Source organism: Vicugna pacos, chromosome 1 (genome assembly GCF_048564905.1).
Source record: "Vicugna pacos chromosome 1, VicPac4, whole genome shotgun sequence".
Lineage (NCBI taxonomy): Eukaryota > Metazoa > Chordata > Mammalia > Artiodactyla > Camelidae > Vicugna > Vicugna pacos.
Genome location: NC_132987.1, coordinates 13,325,557 through 13,345,273, shown reverse-complemented (window position 1 = coordinate 13,345,273; position 19,717 = coordinate 13,325,557). Strand labels below are relative to the sequence as shown.

At 41.0% G+C, this 19,717-nt stretch overlaps 1 protein-coding gene across 1 annotated transcript in view; it reads left to right on the top strand.

The window, feature by feature from the left end:
- The window catches only part of ACAD11 (acyl-CoA dehydrogenase family member 11), an 81,552-nt gene extending 65,793 nt beyond the window's left edge, over window positions 1-15,759 (top strand). The window contains exons 14-20 of the mRNA XM_006214566.4: window positions 531-597; window positions 1,234-1,319; window positions 3,144-3,215; window positions 4,243-4,397; window positions 12,533-12,649; window positions 13,456-13,565; window positions 14,515-15,759. Of these exons, the coding sequence (XP_006214628.1) occupies window positions 531-597; window positions 1,234-1,319; window positions 3,144-3,215; window positions 4,243-4,397; window positions 12,533-12,649; window positions 13,456-13,565; window positions 14,515-14,629 (722 nt within the window). The 3' untranslated portion in view covers window positions 14,630-15,759. The remainder of the gene's footprint in view (window positions 1-530; window positions 598-1,233; window positions 1,320-3,143; window positions 3,216-4,242; window positions 4,398-12,532; window positions 12,650-13,455; window positions 13,566-14,514) is intronic.
- Window positions 15,760-19,717: the final 3,958 nt, after the last annotated feature.

Below are 19,717 nucleotides of genomic sequence, written 5' to 3'. Positions count from 1 at the left end.
ATCACATCGCTAGGGCAAGTGAGGGGGTCTGGGAGAGGTACTGGGATCCTCAGACTCACCCTCACCCAACGCCACGGTTGGAGAAATTAGGTCTTTCTCAGCCGCTGGTTTTACATACTTTAAATATGAGTTATATATACTTCTTGTCCATATGTCAGGAAATATGAGATCTAAACAGAAGGAAATATGCTAGAAGTTCACCACCTTTCGAGCATGCTGACGTCTGAAATGGTATGAGCGGAGAGCTGTCCTTCTGTCTTAGGGCCGCAGCTGTGTCACTGCTTCTTCGAATTCTGGTTATTTTGGGGCAGCAGCTCTCACTGAGGGAGTCCGTTCTTGGCCTTGTCTAGTTATTTTTCTTGGATGAGTCACAGTTTTATACATAGCATTATTTTTAATGAATCAGGGGTTTTCTTCCTAGTTGTTTTTTGCCAGGGATAAACTTGGAAGGATGAGAACTTTTAGGGAGAAATTTCAGACTGAAAATTTCCTTCTGTGATGTATTCTTCTCCTCTTCTCCCTGGTTTTAGGAGCTGGGAATCCAAAGTGCAAAATTGCAATTGTTATGGGAAGAACTAACAATGTCTTGGCAGCCAGGTAATATAGCAATAGTGATTGAGAAATCTGTGGAGGAATAAGAGTCAGTCTTTCTCGCTATCCACTTCATTTACTTAAAATATACCATTCGGGCTTACAAATCATACTAGTATAAAATATGAGGTTAAATGTGACATATAGCTATTTTACAATTATTTCGCTAAAACATATATTTAGGAGTAACATTTTAGGGGGTGCTGCTACACATTCTTCACTTTGGAATTTCCTGTGTTAAGAAGTGTTGCTGAATCCTCAAAGCTGTTTGGATCAGATTACAAGACCTATAAAATTTTTCAGAACTGTCTGTAAGTAATTAAGGGATTAGATGTTTAAATCCAAGGCAGTAGGCTTGAAATCTTTGATACTGCGTATCAGTTCCCAGTTACCACTGCTGAGCAACGAGGAACCTCAGTCAAACTATCTTTTACGTATTTTCAAATCATGGTTATTGTTCAGATCACAGCCTGCATCGGAATGTACTTGATGTGTGTCTTTTACACAGTTCCCCTTCCAGACATCATTGCTTCCATGATTACATGATAACCATGAAAAAATGACAGCTGTGACTCCACCTAACATGTGTTTTATTTTTCCACTTAGCAAACTTTTCCTAACATCTGGATTTCTCTTGACCAGACACAGACAACACAGCATGATTCTTGTTCCTATCAACACACCTGGAGTAGAAGTCATAAGGCCTTTGTCAGTTTTTGGCTACCTGGGTAAGTACTCGATCAGCAACGTCTGTCCACTGGCAAGCCAGGAAGACTAGAATATGCAGTAACCCTGAAGAGAATGGATAGCATTTTAATGTATGAAATGTGTTCTTAGAAATCCTTTGGCTCTTAATATAAATGTCAGGGGTTCAGAATAGAATAAATAAAAAGGGAGGTGGTACAGCATTCTACCACGTTTTGTCTGCTTTTGGAAAAGGACCGATTGGTATTCAAGGAACAGCAACTCTGCCCGCCAGTCTTCTGTTACCCAGGGGGATGGATTAATGAAACAGACATGGAAAAAGTAAATCTAGGTAATCCAAAATAACATTCATTTTTGTTTTCAAGTTTAGCTTCCTTAATCAACCTACAAGAACTGTTAATAAGCAATGGGATTTGACTGATTCAAATGCAAAGCTTTTAATTCCTTTGGTCCTTGGGTGGAGTTTTAAGAAGCAAGGATACTTTTGCTCAGGCTCATGTTCATTGTTTCTTTGCTACTCACCCAGCAAGTATTTATTGAATGCTGAGCACTGTTCTAGGAGCTTAGAATACGTTAGTGAACACAATAGGCCAAGATCTCTGCCCTTGTGGAGCTTACACGCAGAGTGGGGAGTGGCAGGGAGATGGGCACTAAATAAAAACACATAAATAAGAAGTTATATGGCTGTCAGCAGGTGACAAATGCTGTGTAAAAGTTGACTGAACTTCAGGTTTGTGGTGACCCTGGCCTTCTCTTTACTATTGAATATGGCTAATGTAAATGTTCAAGGAGTGGACACAGGACCTGTTTTACGGCGCATGTGGCATCCCCTTCTGTGGGCTGCAGCTGGAGAGCGCACCCACAGGCCAAGTGTGTCGGCAGGATGGGGATGAACCAGCTCCCTGGAGCAAATTGTTCATGGGATGTTGTTGGATTGCAGAGCAACAGCCTGAAAACCACCAAAATGGGTTTATAATTCTGGTTGGCTACCCTCCATACCCTCCATTTAGAGCCTGTGTTTGAAATTCCAGTTTTGACAATTTCACCAGCACCTCTCCAACTCCCCATGCCCAAGGCCAAAAGAAACAGCGTGGACAAGGCTGATTATTAATGTCTATTCTGACAGGAAAAGGGTGTGGAATTAGCATGAGATGATCTCAAGAACTTGGCAGGGAGGAAGGATGATATAGAGACACAGCGTGCGTATGTTCCCAGTCTCAGTCACATGTCAGAATTTTCAAGAGGCAAACACAGCAAGTAAGCCTAGACTGGGAGCAAACACACCTGAAGGTCCAGCCCCTGCTTCGCCTCTCATGCTGAGCCTGTTTTGTCTCTTTGAGCAGGTTCTTCACATCTTTGGGCACTGATTTCCACAGTGATAAAATAAGAAACTTGCACTACATTTCTTACTTTCAGTTTCTGAACCATTAAAACCCTTTTTTTCCTAAGCAAAATTTTCTTTGGAAGCCCATATGTAAAAAATGTCAAAGCAGCAGCAATAATAATAAAAAAAATAACAATCTGATTGGACCATGGAGCCATCTTCCTTTTTCATAGCTCTAGAACTTCAGAGAGTGAGTTAAAACAAACAAAGAAATAAACAAACAAAAAAAACTTTGGATGAAATAATACCTAAAATCTCTTAAAATTTCTAAAACAGTTCATGTGTTTTCTGGGCTGCACGGTGCTGGGGGTTCAGGGCTCAGGTCTACCTAGGAATGTCTGTGACATATGACGCCTTTAAATCCCACTTTCCTTGAGTAATTATATTTCATTAGATTAATTATTTGTGATTATTTTTTGGTCAGCTCATTTTGCTCTTTAACATTTTATTTTCTGTTTCATAGATAATTTCCACGGAGGACATTTTGAGATCCATTTTAACCAAGTGCGAGTTCCGGCCACCAATTTAATATTAGGTGAGATAAGTTTGGAAAAATGATTCTCTGTTATTGTGTTTTAAAATATTTTCAGGTTTAAATATGGAAAAGATACGAAGTCTCCCATAATTTAGATACTTTCCCCTCTTATTTAGTCCAGTTGTAAGGGAATTTTTTTTTCCTTTGGTGGATTTTCTTACAGAATAATAGCGTTTTATGTAAATGTTTGATGTAGTTTTGTGTATCACATCAATTGAAAACACAGCTAAGTACAAAAATTATACAATTCAGACAACCGACTTTCCTACAACATGATCTTCTGACTATTTGTGTTAATAAAACCTCAGTACTTCCTGAATTCAAGTCTTTTATACACATTAGAAGCATAAATAACTTTAAACACTGTATGCCTGGAATGACTCCATCCTCTTGCTTGTTGGACTCCTACCCAGCCTTCAGAGAACATCTCCGACGGCCCCTTTCAGGAAGGTTCGTGTGTTCCTCATCCCATCCACTCAGTAAGCCCCAGATGCCGCCAGGCACCCTGGTGAACAGACAGCCTCTCCCTTTTGCCTTGTTCTTCTCCATGTGCCTTATCCCTTGCATCCTTGCCCCCTCTTCTAGTTCTGAACTCCTGGTGTAGGGACTGTATCTTATCTACCTTTGTAACCATTGTAGCACTTACAGAGTAACTTATGCAGAGTAGGTACTTGGCCCTAAATTTGATTCAATGATGGTGGTTTAAAAAAAAATAGAAATCAAAAGTTCTAGAGAGGAGGCTGTAGCTCAGTGGCAGAGTGCATGCCTAGTATGCACAAGGTCCTGGGTTCAATCCCCAGTACCTCCATCAAAAAAAGTAAATAAATAAACCTAATTACCTCCCCCCTCAAAAAAAAATTTTTTTTAAAGTTCTATAATATATGATGACCCTTATTACAGAACTGACTTTTTTCCTACCCAGAATGCCATTTTTTATTGAGGGCAGCTCATCCTTTTCTCAGGATTTGTGTAAATAACAAAAGAAATGGGCTGTGACCATATCTGCATTCTCCTTTCTTCCTCTCAGGTGAAGGTCGGGGATTTGAAATTGCCCAAGGCCGTCTTGGGCCTGGCAGGATCCACCACTGCATGAGAACAGTGGGTTTGGCTGAACGTGCTTTGCAGATCATGTGTGAACGGGCAAAGCAAAGGGTGGCCTTTAAGAAGCAGCTGTATTCACATGTAAGGACAATGACTTACTTGAATTTATTGTAGCCCAATGCACTACTCCAACCTTGAACCAGAACAGCGAAGGAAATGTCTCTTGGTTGCAAGAGATTTCCTTTGCATAAACAAGATGATTCTTTTCCGCAAAGTGTATTTATGTCTGTATTTAATTATAGTCTGATGAGAGAGAGTTATCTCTGAGAAAGATTAAATAACTCCTAAAGAGCTTCAGACATCTCAGCACAGAGTGTGGACAATTCCTGCGACTTCCTCAGACTCCTGTTCCGCAGGGAACCTGGTCCGGTGGCGCTCTCTGTGCATCTGAGAGGGCTGTCGTAAGTAGGAAGGAAGCCTGGCCCTTGGGCTTTCTGGAAGGGATTAGGACAGATAAGTGTAAAGATAAAGGAAAGCAGCCTAAAACTCAGTGAAAGGAGAGTTGATCTAAAAACGGAATGGACTGTTTCAGAAAGAAGTGAGCGCCCTGTCACTGGGCAAATACAAGTAGAAATGGGACCAACATTTGGTGGGATGTTTATGATTTTTTTTTTAATTCTCATCTCTCCGTTATGTACTGCTGAGTCTGTTGTTTACAAAGCACAGCAGACAATATAGTTACATCCGGGCAGTATAATCCAAATTAGAGAATATTTATCAAGAAGGAAAAGAAGCTGTCATTTCAGACTTCCTTGCTTACAAGAAATGTTGAAAGGAGCTTTCGAGCTGAAATGGAAAATTTTTCAGAGATGTGAGATATCCAAATCATGCCCTGCAAGACCCTTCTAACTTTCAAGAAGGCAAGAAAAACTATTATTAAATATTTAGTACTTATGATTGCTAACATGTAGTGTTAGGTCAAACTCACGGGGATAAAATTGTATTTGTGTTTGCCGGACGTGTACATTTGAGTACATTGGTCCCTTTGTAAAGTACATTTGTGACACTTACAAAATTTTGCAGTACATTTTCTACCGTGAGTTCCTATAGGCCATGCTTGCTTTTTGTGAAATATTATTCGGCGTATCTATGATTTAGTTGTAACAATGTTCTCATGGAAAGACACATTCCTATGGCACAAGCCTAGGAATAAATTGTGGGGAGCCCCATTAGTAAACGAGGAGGGCAAGGCTTCAGCTGTTTGATGGACACCATGGGAGGAGGTGAGAAGGCGCAGATTTCCAGGGCCATGGATGCCACTCAGCGCTGCTGCTGGAGTAGGAGCGGTAGAGTTGCTCATGGCATCCGCTGTCACTTCTTACTCTTTTCTCTTTTCAAGGTTGCCATCCAAACCCTGGAGCAGGGTGAGGGGAGGACACCAAAGGCATCCTGAACACACAGAAGCACTCTGCTCGTGTGCTGCTTTCACAAGAGATGTTTTAATGCTCTGCTAGAGGGCAGTTTTTCCCCTGCTTTTTAAAGTTAATGTATCAAGCAGAACAAGCCTGGGCTTCACTCTGCCTCCCTTCACTGGAAACCTGCTGCATTTGGCACGAGGGGAATGATCTGGCAAAAGCAAAAGAGATGTGTGAGCATGTCGTAAACAAAGATTGGGGCCAGCTGGTTTTTTTTTCTTTTGCAGTTTGTGAAAGTAACATTCCATTTCCCTGAAATTGGAGACCCCTTCCAGCTGCCTTCTAATTTATTCCAGGCACTAAAGCAAAAAGTTCTTTATCAAAGTTCTGTCTTAGTAAATAAATCTGGCAGCTCCTTAGAGCACCCACTTAATGCTTTTCAGCAAATCTAGGGTCCTTAGAGACCCAGCTGAGAACATTTTCTTTTATTCTAAAGCTAAGAAGTAAATGTATACGGGGGTCTGTTCATGAAGTTATAATCACCCCATTTTACAGCCATCAAAAAGACAGACTGCTGGCAACTTGCTTGACATTGTTAAACAAGTTTGAGCCTTGTTTCAACCTCTAGGGCAGTGCCATTCAGTAGACATATATTGTGAGCCACAAATGTAATTTAAATTTTTCTAGTAGCTACGTTTTTTAAAAGTAAAAAGAAATGGATTTCAATAATGTATCTTATTTAACCCAATATATTTGAAATGCTATTTCAGTATGAAATCAATATAAAAATATTAGCAGTAAGGTTTTTTTATATTCTTTTAAAATACTGATTCTTCTCAACTGGGTGTATGTCCCACACTTACAGTACATCTCAATTCAGAGTAGGCATAGTTCACATTTCGTGTAGTTAGTGGCTGTCATATTGCACATCACTGTGAAAGGGAAACTGATCAAATAGTCACTGTTGAGGAAATACACCACAGCAAACTTGGCCAAGCATAAGAATGGCTGTGGGCAGTTAATGTGGCTCAAATTGGAGCACTATAATTATCTGCTTATCAGTCTTAACAAATATTATTCTCCATCATAAACATCGGTTCTATGTTTAGAATTGGGAACTAAAAAAAAAAAACAACCTACTACAGCCAACTGGAAGCATTTGTTATGTTTCCCGGGTTTCAGTGTGAATTCTGAATGCTTGGTTGCTGGTAGGGTTTCGTCTTCATGTTTTTCCACTTACCTCCCTGCTTCTCTTCCAAGTTCTGACCAGTGGAGGAAACTCAGAGCACGTTCCCTAAGCCAAATGAAAAGCAAGTACTAATGTTTAATGTTTTTGAGATCACAGTAGATTCACGTGCAGATGTAAGAAATAATAGAGAGAGATCCTTTGTACCTTTGACCCAGTTTCCCCCAATGGTAACATCTTGCCAAACTGTTAGATTATTGGAACCAGGATATTGTCATCAATACAGTCAAGGTACAGAGCATTTCCATCACCATGAAGAGCCTTCACGTTGTCCTTTTAAAGCCACACTCACTTTGCTCTCACCCGCCTCCTCACCAACCCCTGGCGGCCACTGATCTGTTCATTTTTCTAGTTTTGTCATTTCAAGAATGGAATCATACAGCATGTGAACTCTGGGGACTGGTTTTTTTCACTCAGCACGACTCTTTGGAGAGTCATCCAGTTTATGTGCATCAGTAGTTTTTTTGTTTTTAGCTGTTCACCTATTGAGGGATATGCCGGTTGATTCCAGTTTTGAGCTGCTACCAGTTAAACTGCTATAAACATTCAAGTATAGGGTTTTGCATCAACTTGAGTCTTTATTTCTCTGGAATAAATGCCCAAGAAAGCAGTCGCTGGGTCGTATGGTAGTTGCGTGTTTAGTTTCTTAAGAAACCACCAACCTCTTTTGCAGAAGGGCTGTGCCATTTTCGTCCTCACCAGCTGTATGTGAGTGATCCAGTTTCTTAGGGGACATTAAGCATGATGTTAGCTGTAGGTTTTTTATAGGTGCTCTTTGTCGAGTTCCCCCTCTACACCTAGTTTTCTGAGAGTTTTTTGTCTTGAATGAAAATTTTCCCTGCATTAATTTGTATGACCATGTGATTTTTCTTCAGCTTGTTAATATGGTAGAGTACATTGACGGATTTTCCACACTAAACTAGCTTGGTATCCTTGGAACAAACCCTACTTTGTCATTATGTATAATTCTCTTTATAAATTGCTGAATTCTATTTGCTAATATTTGGTTAAGGATTTTTACACGTGTATTCATCAGGGATATTGTTCAGTAGTGTTCGTGTCTGTACTGTTTTTATCTGGTTTTAGTAGCAGGCTAATACCATCTTTACAGAATGATTTGGGAAGTGTTGCCACCTCTTGTACTTTCTCAAAGAGATTATCTAGATTCGTGTTAGTTCTTCTTTAAACATTTGATAGAGTTCTCTAGTGAAATCATTTGGGCCTGGAAATTTGGGATGGGGGTAGTTTTTAATCTAAAATTCAGTTTCCTTAATAGTTATAGGGCTATTCACATTATTTTATATTGAATGAGTTGAGGTAGTTTGTGTTTTTTGAGGAAGTGGTCTATTTTGTCTAAGCTGTCAACTTTGTGTGTTTAGAATTGTTCACAGCATTCTCCTATTTTCCTGTTGATGTCTGCAGGGTCTTCAGTGACATCCTGTTTCATTCCTGAAATTGGTTATTTGTGCCTTCCTTTTCCTTTGTCAGTCTTTTTAGAGGTCTATCAATTTTATTGGTCTCTTCAAAGAACATACATTAATCATTAATATATAAAATTATACAATACAGTGACTTAACAGTAACAGGATCTTTGCTTCACTGATTTTCTCTATTTTTCTATTTTCAATGTTACTGATTTCTACGCTATCATACCTTTCTTTTTGCGTTCTTCGGACTTATTTTTTTTCTTTTTTCTAGGTTCTTGGCATGGTAGCATGGATTATTGATTTGAGAGTTTCCCCTTTTCTGATCTATGCATTTCATGCTGTAAATTTTCCTCTCAGCACTACTTTACCTGTGTTCCACAAATTTTTATGTATCATATTTTCATGTTCATTCCATTCAGTGTATTTTTCAATTCCCCTTTGGATTCCTCTTTGATCCATGGAAATGGGTCACTTGGAATTGTGTTACTTACTTTCCAAGTGTTTGGAGGTTTTCCTTCTGTTTTTGATCCCACTGTGGTCACATACCAGTACTTCTCAAACTCTTCCAGAAGATTGAAAAGGAGGGAATACTCCCAAACTCATTCTATGAAGCCACCATCACCCTGATACCAAAACCAGGCAAAGACACTACCAAAAAAGAGAATTATAGGCCATTATCACTGATGAACATAGATGCCAAAATCCTCACCAAAATATTAGCAAATAGAATCCAACAACACATAAAAAAGATTATGCATCATAACCAAGTGGGGTTCATCCCAGGGACACAAGGGTGGTTCAACATATGCAAATCAATCAGTGTAATACATCACATCAACAAGAGAAAGGACAAAAACCACATGATCATCTCAATCGATGCAGAAAAAGCATTTGATAAAATTCAACACCCATTTATGATAAAAACTCTCGCCAAAGTGGGTATAGAGGGAACATGTCTCAACATCATAAAAGCTCTATATGAAAAACCTACAGCCAGCATAGTACTCAACGGTGAAAAACTCAAAAGCTTCCCACTAAAATCTGGGACAAGACAAGGCTGCCCACTATCACCACTCCTATTCAACATATTCTTGGAAGTCCTGGCCACAGCACTCAGGCAAGAGAGAGAAATAAAAGGGATCCAAATTGGAAAAGAACAGGTAAAAGTGTCACTATATGCTGATGACATGTTACTATATATAGAAAACCCTAAAAGGTCCACACAAAAACTACTAGGGCTGATCGAAGAATTCAGCAAGGTAGCAGGTTACAAGATTAACGTTCACAGAACAAACTGTTTTATTTCACTTCTTAAAGCTTGTTGCAATTGGCTCTATGGACTAGGATGTGGTTTATCTTATTATATGTTTTGTGGATACTTGGAAAGAATGCATACTCTGCGTTGTTGGGTGGAGTGTTCTGTAAATGTCTCTTAGATCCTGTTGGTTAATGGTATTGTTAAGTTTCTGTCTTTGCTAATATCTGTCTAGTTGTTCTGTCAATATTGAGAGAGATGTTGACGTCTTCAACTAGGACTGTTGGATTTGTTTGCTGCTCTTTTCAGTTCTATCAGTTTTTGTTTTACATATTCAGCAGTTCTGTTGTTTGATGCATACATATTGCTGTGACTTCCTGAAAATTTATCATTTATTACATAATGACCCTCTCTCTCTCTAGTAATTTCCTGTGTTCTGAAGTCTACTTTTATCTGGTATTAATATAGCTATTCATGCTTTCCTTTGATTAATGTTTGCATGATTTTTTTTGTTTGTTTTTTGTTTTCAGCCTGCCTACATCATTATATTTGAAGTGAATTTCTTCTAGATGGCATATAGTTTGGTCATGTTTTTTAATCTTTGTCTTTGTAATAATTGAGGTTAGGGCTTATGTCTACCATTTTATGTTTTGTTTTCTGTTTGTTCTGTTTGTAGTTTCTGTTTTCTTTTTCCTACATTCCTTTGGGTTAATTTAACATTTTTAGAATTCCATTTTATCTGTAATGTTTCTGAGTGTATCTCTTTGTATGGCTCTTTTAGTGGTTGCTCTAGATATTGCTTATAAATATATACAATGTATATATAAATATATATATATACACATATAATATTTATGTAGTTATGTATCTCACTAGTCTACTGGTGTCCTCATTTGACCAGTTTGAGTGAAGTATAAAAACTTTACCTCCCTTTAAATCCCTGTATAATACAATTGTCATATATTTTCTCTATGTACATTTGGAATGACATCACACAGTGTTACAAGTTTTACTTCAACCATCAAACATAGGTTAGAAAATTCAAGAGGAAAAGAAAAGCCAATTGTCTGTAGCCATATTTTTTTCTTACTGTGTTCTTTCTTCCTGATTTTCCAAGGCTCCTTTTAACTCTTCTGTTTAGAAAACTTTCTTTAGCCATTCTTTTTGGGTCTACACGTGACAAATTCTCTGTTTTCCCTTATCTAAGAATGTTTTGATTTCTCCTCCTGAGGGAGACCCTTACTCGGCATAGGGTTCTGTGTTGACAACTCTTCTCTTTTAGCCCTTGAGAAATACCCTGTCACTTCCTCCTGGCATATACACACACATTTTTCCGATAGGTGTCATTCCTCTTTGGCTACTTTCAAGATTTTGTCTTTAGTTTTTAGAAGTTTAACTGTGATGTGCCTTGGCATGGATTTCTTGGGTTTATCCTGCTTTGGATTCACTCAGCCTCTTAAATCTATAGATTATGTCTCTTGCAAAATTTCAGCCATTATTCCGTTGAATAGTTCTTCAGTTCTTTCTCTTCTTCCTGGGCTCTGATGTCATAAATGCTAGATATTTTGTTATAGTTCACAGGTCCCTAATGCTGTTCTTTAAAAAAAATGTTTCAGTGTGTTTTCTCTGTGTGGTTCAGATTGGGTAGTTTCTTTTGTCCTACCTTCCAGTTCACTGATTTGTTCCTTTGTCCCCTCTATTCTACTCTTGAGCCTACCCACTGAGCTTTTTATTTAAATTATTATATTTTTTCAGTTATAAAATATCCATTTGGTTCTTCTTTATTTCTTCTATTTCTTTGCTAAGAGTTCTGCTAAAATGGCTAAAATTTAGAAATGCTGACTATACCAAGCGCTGATGGTTTGGAGAGCATCTGGAACTCTGATACACTGCTGATGGGAGTGCAAAATGGTGCAGTCACTCTGGAAAAGACTGACAGCTTCTTATAAGTATTTACCTCATGACCTAACAATTCTACTCTTGGTATCTGCTTTAAAAAATGAAAAGATATATTCACACAAAAACCCATATGCAGATGTTTACAGAAGTTCTGTTAATAATCATCAAAAACTGGAAATAACCCACATGTCCTTCAACAGGTGAAGGATAAACAAATTGTGGTAAATCCCTTCAATGGAATACTACACGGTGATAAAAAGGAATGGATAGCTGATACACTGAACAATTTGGATGAAACTCAAAGGCATTGTGCTGAGTGAAGGAAGCCAGCCTCTAAAGAATACATGCTAAATGATTACATTTATGTGACATTCTGGAAAAGGCAGCAGCATATTAATTGAGAACCAATCAGTTGTTGCTAGAGCTTAGAGATGGGGCTAAAAGGGGGCAGCATGAGGGAGTTTGGGGGGAGATGAAACTACTCTGTATCCTGATTGTGGTTGTATCAGTCTGCACATGTGTTAAAATTCACAGAATTGTTCACCAAAGAAAATAGTCATGTTCACTAAGTAAATAATAGTAATGACAGAATAAAGGACTGCTGGACCATCCCTGCACTGAAATGGCTTTATGAATTATCTAGATTGTCACACCTTACTTTTAACCAAGTTTCAGTGGCACTCTGCAGTTAGTATTCAGGAGGGCCAGCTCAAGAGTTTCCTGATAGTGAGACAGTTGCTCAGGTCAGCCATCTTGATTTTAGACATCGGGACATCCAAAATAAATGATTTTTCTGAGCAAATAAAGTTTTTTCCTAAAATCAGCCAGTATTACTTGCAGCATTCCACAGGCACGTGGCTGGCTGATATCTCAAACAAGTTAACTCTTCCATTTAAAAATACATAAAGTAAAGCCTGAGAACAGTCCTCAGCATAAAGAATGTTTTCACCAGATGACAAGCCTGTGTTACAAGTGGACTTCAGACACCTGAACTCATCTTCTCCTCGTTTTTCCGGCCCTTTGCTCCCCTGCAGGAGGTGGTGGCTCACTGGATTGCTGAGAGCCGCATTTCCATTGAGGAGATCCGCTTATTGACCCTGAAAGCCGCCCACAGCATCGATACTCTGGGCAGCGCTGGTGCTAAGAAAGAGGTGAGGCCCCTTGGACCATCATCTGCCAAGCCTTCTCCAGTTTTTCCCACTCACTGGACATTTCAGGTCTCATGGTGCCTTGAGGGCACTCAGAAGCTTCCATGTGATTTTCGTTTTAAGTGTGTGTCACTTGCTAGTTTTCCTTTCACTGGGCTGCTGCAGGGAATGATTTTCAGGATGCAGAATGTCTTCAACTTTCTTGAGATGCAGCAATAGGAAGGTAGGGGAATGTTAGACACTATTCAGGCTTGGAATTGTACCCAGTATGCCACTTTCTGCTAACCTCATGACCTTGGGCAAAGAATCTAACCTGTCTGCCTGTGGCCTCGGGTTCTAGTGAAGAGCGACCCCAATGATGCAGAGCACTGTGCTGCCATATAGTAAATGTGTCACAAAAGGCACCTCTGCCTTCTTATCTTTCTGGCTTATTTAGAATAAGAACACAATCCTTTAATTATAGAAGCAATGCTAAGAGAAAACTGATTAGTGAAGACTTTTTGTGATCCCTTAGGCGATGAATGTGAAATCCTGAAATCCTTTTGGAAACAAGGCAAATTGTAAATAAGTGAATAAAATGTGACTTGGAAGAGATCTCTCTTTCCAGAAGGTCTGTATTGACTGAAATACGGCCATTAGCTGCATTAGCGGATCTCCGTTGGCTTTCATCAAAGATCCTGTTTCAGGGATGACGCGTGTGGGAAAGTTCCCCCGTTTCATTTCACAAAGCAAATATAGATAATATCAAATTCTGCCACATTGTGAATTATCTAAGAAAGGAACGTTCTTTTTATATCTTGCTTATGTAGATTGCAATGATTAAAGTGGCTGCCCCTCGGGCCGTCTGCAAAATTATTGACCGGGCCATCCAAGTGTGTGGCGGTGCGGGTGTTTCCCAGGATTACCCGCTGGCCAGCATGTGAGTAGATGTCATTTAATCACCGTCTACATTTGATGGGCTTGGAGTTAAAAATCTACAGGCACCTTGATACTAATTGTTTAAGGAGAAAATAAAGAGTAACTGAAGGCTAACTGCAGTAATAAAGGTACTTCACTGTAGAGCTTAGTGCCAATAAATAGTTGCTCTTATGGTTACAACTGTCATTTCACCCAGTTGTGTTCACCTTTACGCGGAGGGGACTCACTGAGGGTCCTGGGCTGTAAATAACGCCCTGACATGGAGGGCGGGCCGGGAGCAGAGCCGGCCAGCGGGAGCCCAGAGCCAGGCTTTACCACCCCCGTGGCCTCCGTTAAACCTACTCGGTCCGCGCTGTGGTTGCTGGGAGTCAAGAAGGAACACTCTGCATTGCCTGTCACCACTGGGCATGGTGCCACCTTCCCTGTCACCCTGGAGATTAGAGTCTAGTGTCCCATCAACTTTTAACCTTAAGAAAGAACTATGTATGTAGTACTACATATTTATAGTATATAAATGTTATATATTTACACTTCGCTGCCTGTGGCTCACCTAAGGTAACTCTTAGTTCTAGCAACTTCGAGTACTTACAGCGCACCAAGGCTGCGACTAAGCCCACTGCAGCAGTCCTTGCTCCCCTGCAGGAGGCAGAGGCTCCCTGGATTGCTGAGAGCCGCACTGCCATTCAGGAGATCTGTTGTTGACCTTGAAACGCACTGCTGCAGTTTGACCGATTGCCCTTTAAGATTCCACTCCCCAGTGAGGGGCACTTTAAAATAGCATTTCTCAAGCCCTTGGGTTTACTTTCCTTGATTTTCCCTGTGCTCTTTTTCTGATCACTGCCTTGGCCAGATTCCAAACACGATAGTCTTGGCTTAGAATCAGTGATGATGTTAAAGCTTCACACTCCTCTTTGGGAAGTCCTGCCATCCTGCTCTGTGTGTCCCTCCAGGTATGCCCTAACACGCACCTTGCGCATAGCAGATGGGCCCGACGAAGTCCACCTCTCGGCAGTGGCAAAGATGGAGCTGTGGGACCAAAGCAAAAGCCTGAGGGCCAAGGTGTAGGGAGGGACACAGCCTCCCTTCACACACGCTTCATCGGAGCCAGTGTTTGATTCTCACTCTGCTTTTGCAGCAGATTGACCACAGGATTAATGACTCACTTTGGTAAAGATATGATCATCTCTTTTAATCAGTGGGCTTTATCATTTCAAGGGTCACGCAGGTTTAAGTGAAACAAGAAATTCTGTAGCTGTTGTCATGCGGTCAGTACCTAAGTGTGCAGCATTTATTGCTTAAACGTTCTGCTGGTAAAGAGATCATGAAGTTAATTGGGGCATTCAGGCATAAAAATTTTTTTTTTAACTTTGACTTTCAGGAACTGTTTCATTTAAATAAATATTCAAGGAATAATGAATCACTATTTTGTAAAGAATATAGTGGGATCTCCTTTTTAACACTGTTTTCAGGAGATGGTTTAACACTTTGTGGTAATGTTTGCCCTGCGGAAGAATGCACAACCAACTGGGTCATTTTAGAATTCGCATCATTTTAAACCACTTCATAATCCACCAAGCAGCATTTATACATACATAAAATCTGAATGCAGTTTAAAGTTTACTGGAAGACATGGCATCTTGTGAGAAAATATAATTAAGAAAAAATGTAACTGTGTATAAAATGATGAGAACAGTGAAAAGTTTAACCTACAAAAAAGTTATGTACTTTTAAGAAGAGATTCAAGCCAGTCTGCTCTGAACACCATTCTGCTCACAGCCACCCTAAGCCAACAGGCTTGTGGTGCTCTGAGTTACCACTGCTGCGCCATGTGTGAGTCCTGAGGACCTGAATCGTGGCCAGCACAACCAGGAACTGAATTTTTAATTTTCTTAAATTGTACTTAATTTAAGCACAGATTCTCAACTCAGTTACTGGAAAACTTTTAAGTATGTTTGGAATAACTTGGGTATGTGAATCATCTTTTGCAAACATAAATTTTATGAAATCTAAATGCAGAGCAAGTTTTTTGAATGAAAACCTAGCATCCAAATTAAGAAAGTGTAAAATGCACACCAGATTTTGAAGACTTAGTATGAAAAAAAGGTTAAATGTCTCATTAATACTTAATATTGATTACATGTTGAAATGGTAATATTTTGGATATATTGAATTAAATAAATTATCATTTAACTTAATTTTACCTGTTTCTTGTTACCTTTTTAGTTTGTGTGGATGCCATTGGAATAGTAACATACAGATTTTTTAAATTTTCAAGTGAAAATATTTTGATTTCAAAAAACTTTCAAACTCTTATTAGAAAGCATACCCATCACATGGATTTGCTGATGTGCAGAGCTGATTTCAGTCATAACTTAAATGTCTTCTTGGAGTGGGGGTGGGGAGCAGGCCTTCGACAAAGACCTGCGTTCCGATTCCTTGGGTGCTGTGTGGGCGTCTTAAACATTTGCCTTTGAACCTTAACGTCGCTGCACCTCGTATTTCTTTCTCAACGTTGGAATTAACTTTTAAACCTAGAGGACCCTTATCTACTGAGGGCTTGTATAGCAATCACCGAAGCCATATAGAGGCACTTTGATATTTGTGAACCACAATAAAGTATTATATGGCATCTTTATTTAAAGTGGATAAAATCTTATAACCCAAGCTATTCAACTTTATTACTAGTTTTAAAAGTTGTGACTGAGAAGAAATCAGAATTGTTTATGAAGAATTTGAATTAAAAGTTACATCTGGTAGTTGTAATTTTGTGATAATTCTTTCTTCTTTGAAGAAAACTGGCTAAATTTGTGCTTAACTTGTTTCAGTTGATTTATTTTTATCATATATCTAGTCAAGCCTGAGGCAAGTCCCCCCATGCAATATTCACCTGTCTCCCTTACCCTTGATTTATTCAGATTAAAATAATGGTAAAAAAATAATAAAGGTTATTTTGAAAGGGAAAATTCCAATCTCCCAAGGATGAAGTGAGATCAAGGGACCTCTGCCTCAGGCACACTGAGTGAGTGGCTGGCTGGAAACGTTGGGAGTGTCAGGGCCATTCCTGAGGTCTCCTCAGGCTGTCACCGGGAGCCACTCAGGGTCACCAGGCATTTGAACCCACACGGGTTTAAAATGAGAAGTGGCCCCATAGAGTGACTTCATGGCAGGAAGGCAGGAAGAAAGGGAGAGCTCACCAGTCGGGGCTTTGCCCACTAAGGCCTCTCCAAGATTTGTCAACTGGGCATCAGCAGGGGAGGAGGGGCCGTGACTGCCCGACCGGAAGGAGAGCAGTCACAGAAGGCGTGGCAGTGCCCGTCCAGGGGAGCAGCCAGTTAAGATCTTCGGTAGTTGCTGTTCTGACCTTTGAAACACACAGAAGAAAGTTAAGCAAATCATGGAGGAGCGGATTTCCTCATCAATCTGTTATTCACAAGGCTTTCGCAAGGCCCACGTCACCCAGCCCTTCCCGTGACTCTGTTCCATGTACGTGTCACAGGGACATGCACATTCTGTCCAAGAGAAGCAAAGTGGGTGAAGGCAGAAAAGGCGGACAGCAGCATGTCGCTTGCATAAGACTTGCCAGGAAGCACTTCTCTCACTCTTAAATTCTGCTACAACAGTCTGTGGGAAATTTAGAAGGAAGTCACTTCTTACCCAGGCTTCGGATTTAAACAAGTACAGTTCTTAAATAAAGGATATTATAAAATGAAATGTATTTAAGAAAACGCCTGCTATGAACAAACGCTTGGTTTTAGTCAAGCCAGGTAAGACCTGGCCAGACCTCTCCCTTTCCCCGGCACCTGCTGACCACCCCCGACAAGGAGCGGCGCCAAAGGGCTGCGGGCCAAGCGGCCGGCCTCCTGTCAGTGCCTGGGGCCGGTGTCTGCCTGTTGCACATACTTCGCCATTTCTTTTGCCTGGCTTGCTGTGGAAGTCTCCCAACTAGCCTGCCAGTCTGTTCTCGCAGCAGCCAGCACGGCCCTCTCGAATGTTGCAGTGGCTTTCCATCTCACTAGGAATAAAATGCTAGGTCCTTGCCTTGGCCCGACAGGGTTCCACCCGAGCTTGTCCCCAGTCCTCTGCACCCGCCTACCTCCCTGCAAACAACCTTGGGGCTGCTGCTCCAACAGCCACAGCCATAGCCAGGCCTCGGAGTCTTGCTTCTCACTGCCTTCTCTGACTGGAAGGACCCACCCTGAGATGCCCAGGGACCTACTCCAACATCACCTTGTCGAAAGGTCCTTTCTGGACCACTTGTTCTGGACAAGCACCACCCACTCTGTCACTCTCCATCTCTTTCTCTGATGTTCTTTTCACATTTCTGATCACTTGACATATGTCTTATCTACTTATTTATGGTCTGTCTTCTCACTAGAGGGCAAGCCTTAGTTTCTTCCCACCTACAGTCACTTAGCTCACCTTTCGTGTGTACTGGAACCACGCCTGGCTTCCATGACACGCTCAAAAAAAAAGTATGACTGATGAGCGAGTGAATGAACGAATGAATTCAGGTGCGTAGATGCTCACCTGATCCCTGATTTGCAGTGGTGAGAGGGCAAGGCATCTAACCATAGGTCTGCAAGCAGAACAAAGAAGCCTGAGCACCAGCCTGTGAACACAGAGTTGGGCGGCAGAACCCAGAGTGGGTTACAGGTAGTTGGAGAAACAATGGGGCTTGAAAGGACGGTGCCCCAGCAGTGGGGGGCACACAGCAGTTTGGGCAAATCAGTTGATGAAACAGATGTCTAGGGCTACAACAAAACCACAACTGGCTGCTAAACAACCATTAAAAAAAAAAAAAACTGGAACCCGGCAAAAAAGATCTTATTTAACTGGAAACATAAAGAGAGAAGCACAGCAGGACTTGGTAAGAGGGGTATGCTCACGATATAATTGGGCCCCATTTCCCATGTGTGGGCGACCTACAAGCTAAAGAATAATTAAGCCACAGAAGCCCTCCCATAGGACTGAGAAGTCCCGACCTTTCCCCATCAGGCTCCCCAGCTTGGGGTTCCAGCATTGGAAGGAGGAGGAGACCCCAGGACATCTGGTTTTGAAGGCCAGCAGGGCTCAACTCCAGGAGCCCCATGGGACTGGGGCAAACAGAGACTTCATTCTCTAGGGAAGCATACATAGAATCTCGCATGCACCAGGTCAAAGGGCAGAGGCAGTGACTTGTAGGAATCTGGGCCAGACCTGCCTGCTGGTTTTGGAAAGTCTCCTAAGGATCTAGGGGGCGGCTGTGGCACACACTGGGGACATAAAAGCTGCTGGTAGAAATTCAGGGAGTGTTCATCTACATGAACTTTCCTGGAGACTGACATCTTGCTTGGGTCATTAGCACCAAGATCTAGCCCCACCCAACAGCCTGTAGGCTTAAGGACTGGGAAGCCTCAAGCCAAATAAGATACTGGGTGGGAACACAGCGCCACCCATCAGTAGACTTCCTAAGCCCAGAGCCACCTCTAGATACTATCCACCAGAAGGCCAGGACCAAGCTCCACCCAGCAGTGGGCAGGCACTGGCTTCTCCTGCCAGGAAACTTGCATTAGCCTCTAGTCCAGCCTCAGCCATGAGGGGGCAGATACCAGAAGTAAGAAAGCAACAATTCCAAAGCTTGTGGAAGGAATCTGCAAATGCAGGCCAGCCTCTACCCTGGCACCTGCTGGACACTGGCCCTTGGGTGACAGGAGAGGAGTGCACTGCTGGGATGCATAGGGCATCTCCCACAGAGGGCCACCTCTCCAAGACTGAGAAATGTAACTAACCTATATAAAAATACGAAAAGAAATTTAGACAATATGAGGTGGCAGAGGAATACCTTCCAGGCCAAGGCACTAGATAAAAATCCCAGAAGAGGAAATAAGTGATGAAGAGAGAGGCAGTCTACCCAAGAAAGAGTTTAGAGTAATAATGGTGAAAATGTTCAGAGAACTTGGGAGGAGTATAGTTGCATAGAGTGAAGTTTTTAGCAAAGAATTAAAATCACTGAAATGAATAACACATTAGAAGGAACCAAAAACAGACTAAATGAGGCAGAAGAACAGGTCAATGACCTAGAAGGCAGATTAGTGGAAATCACTACTGCAGAACAGAAAAAAGAAAAAAAAGAATGAAAAGAAAGGATAGTTTAAGAGAAAGAACTCTGGGACA